At 33.7% G+C, this 2188-nt stretch overlaps 1 protein-coding gene across 1 annotated transcript; it reads right to left on the reverse strand.

Moving 5' to 3' along the window:
* Window positions 1-975: 975 nt before the first annotated feature.
* On the reverse strand, window positions 976-1724 carry LOC123226699 (putative germin-like protein 2-1). The gene is made up of 2 exons (XM_044651232.1): window positions 1613-1724; window positions 976-1511 (listed from the first exon to the last, which is right to left on the reverse strand). Exons 1-2 carry the CDS (start codon window positions 1722-1724, stop codon window positions 976-978), a joined length of 648 nt encoding a protein of 215 aa, XP_044507167.1.
* Window positions 1725-2188: the final 464 nt, after the last annotated feature.

Raw genomic sequence — 2188 nt, forward strand, 5'->3', positions numbered from 1 at the left:
TATGCCCTAATTTTATTCCCAATAAATTAGAACTTACAATTACCACAAATTAATTAAGTTTAGACATACCTAACTCTATTGATGATTTGATATAGGATTTTGGTTTGATTTTGGTGTAATTGATGAAAAACACAGACTTGGTTTTTTCTCTTCTTCTCATAGTTTTTTTTTTTATTATTGCATAAAACTGATGGTGAAATAAAATAACATTTTTTGCCAAAAAGAATATCAGCTTTACATAGTTATTAGGGAAAACATCAATAACACTCTCATCAAAGTGTATTAAACTATATAAATTCTTTTAAATTGATTAATAACATTTTAGCCCATAATTTATTATTAAACCTAATTTATGTTAATTATACATGGACTACATTAATGAAATTATTCTTACATCATATGCATGCATAAACAAGCAAATTAAAGCACTAGGCCAACTAATTCTTAATTTGAGCTTGTGCTTTCCGGTCATTTATTATTAACTTTACTCTAAACCTTCTTGTTGTCTTAGTATGTATCAAATAAATGTGAAACTTTAAATATGTGTAAATATTGTTCTTAAATTTCATTAACCCTAAATTTGCCCTAATTCTATTCTCAAGAAATTAGAACTTACAATTATCTTAGATTAATTTCACCAGAATATTGTCATTAGCATGATGTCATACATATGTCACATGACAAAAACTTGTTTTAAATTTTTAATTATATTATACTAATATCACAAATTTAATCAATCGGATCAGTCCATTTGCAATTGACCCTTTAACCATGCCAGTGCTTGATCAAGATATTAAAACATGATAAGAAGTGGACATAGTACAAGTTTTAATCTTTTGGACGGTAACTGTTGAACACATCAAATTATTATAGCTTGTAGACTTTTTTCATCTCAACATCTGTGAAGCAAGCAAATAAACAAATAGGAATAAACAAATAAAATTATAAATAAATTTTCAGAAATTGAATCATTTTCTAGAACTTTTCCTGGATTTGATTAATAAATTTCTGATCGATCTGGAAAGCCTTGGCGAGAATATGACTTGAAATATCAGGATTTGAACCAAACACCGCATTCGCAATTGTAACAACTCCAGGATTTTGGCTGCTGAGTCCTGAAATGGAATACGCATACCCAGGTCCAATATTTTTCTGGAAGTGAACGAGGCCAGCCGGGAAAACAAAAGCATCACCCTTGTTAAGCACTTTGGTAACCAGACGATTTTCAGGATTTGAAGTTACAAATCCTGCAAGCAGGGTGCCTTCCAGGACGGTTAAAATTTCACTGGCCCTGGGATGATAATGGGGAGGGTTGATTCCCAATGGAGCAAAATCTGCTCGAGCCACTGAGATGCCCAGAGTGTTGAGGCCTGGAAGTTGCTTTACTGTGATCCTGTTGGCGTAGGAGCCAAAAGGATTTGATGTGTTTCCTCTCAAGTTCAGCCCACTGATATAGAAGTCTTCTGCTTTAACCAGCTTTGGATCCTTACAAACAAAGCCATTTTCCAAGACTGCCATGCACAGACCATCATCATTTAACCACTTATAAAGCATGGAACAAATAAATTTATCTAAATTGTACATCTAACAGGCATGAAACTCAAAATGGTACCTGGGCTGTCGAGGTCTGCGACGCAGAAATCCTGAAGAGGGCTAGGATCCCCTCCAAACGCAACAGAAAAAGAAAAAGAAATGAGTAATAACAGGAGAATTCTGGCTGCCATTTGAAGCTAAATAAAGATGCGTCTAAAACTCAGCAAGTACCGAAACAACTATTCTAGCTTGAGTTTAGTTTCGATGGATCGATGAAGATGAAAGAAATGCCATCCTTTTATAATATAGGTGAGTGAGTGCAAGAGAGAAAGTCAAGAAATGCCGTCCATGGCCATAAAATAATATTCATGGTTTTTCCTGGTACGCGTTCGCGTGACCAAATCATAATAAACCTAATTAAGTTAATTAATAATTGACTTGGCTAATTTTGCTCAGTCCAGGCAGACTATACTGGATCAACTCTCTATCTTAAGGTAAATGCTGAAGTAAGATTGATTTGTTCTTTTTCTGGGACTTTGATCATGCAATACAGTGAGGGCCGGGGAGATGCCCAAGAAAAGTTTATCTTTATAGAAATAAAAGAAATTAAGAAATATGAAAGAAGGATGTTTACTACTAGGGTTGTATTTAAATA

The sequence above is a fragment of the Mangifera indica genome, chromosome 10, assembly GCF_011075055.1.
Source record: "Mangifera indica cultivar Alphonso chromosome 10, CATAS_Mindica_2.1, whole genome shotgun sequence".
In the NCBI taxonomy this organism is placed as follows: Eukaryota; Viridiplantae; Streptophyta; class Magnoliopsida; order Sapindales; family Anacardiaceae; genus Mangifera; species Mangifera indica.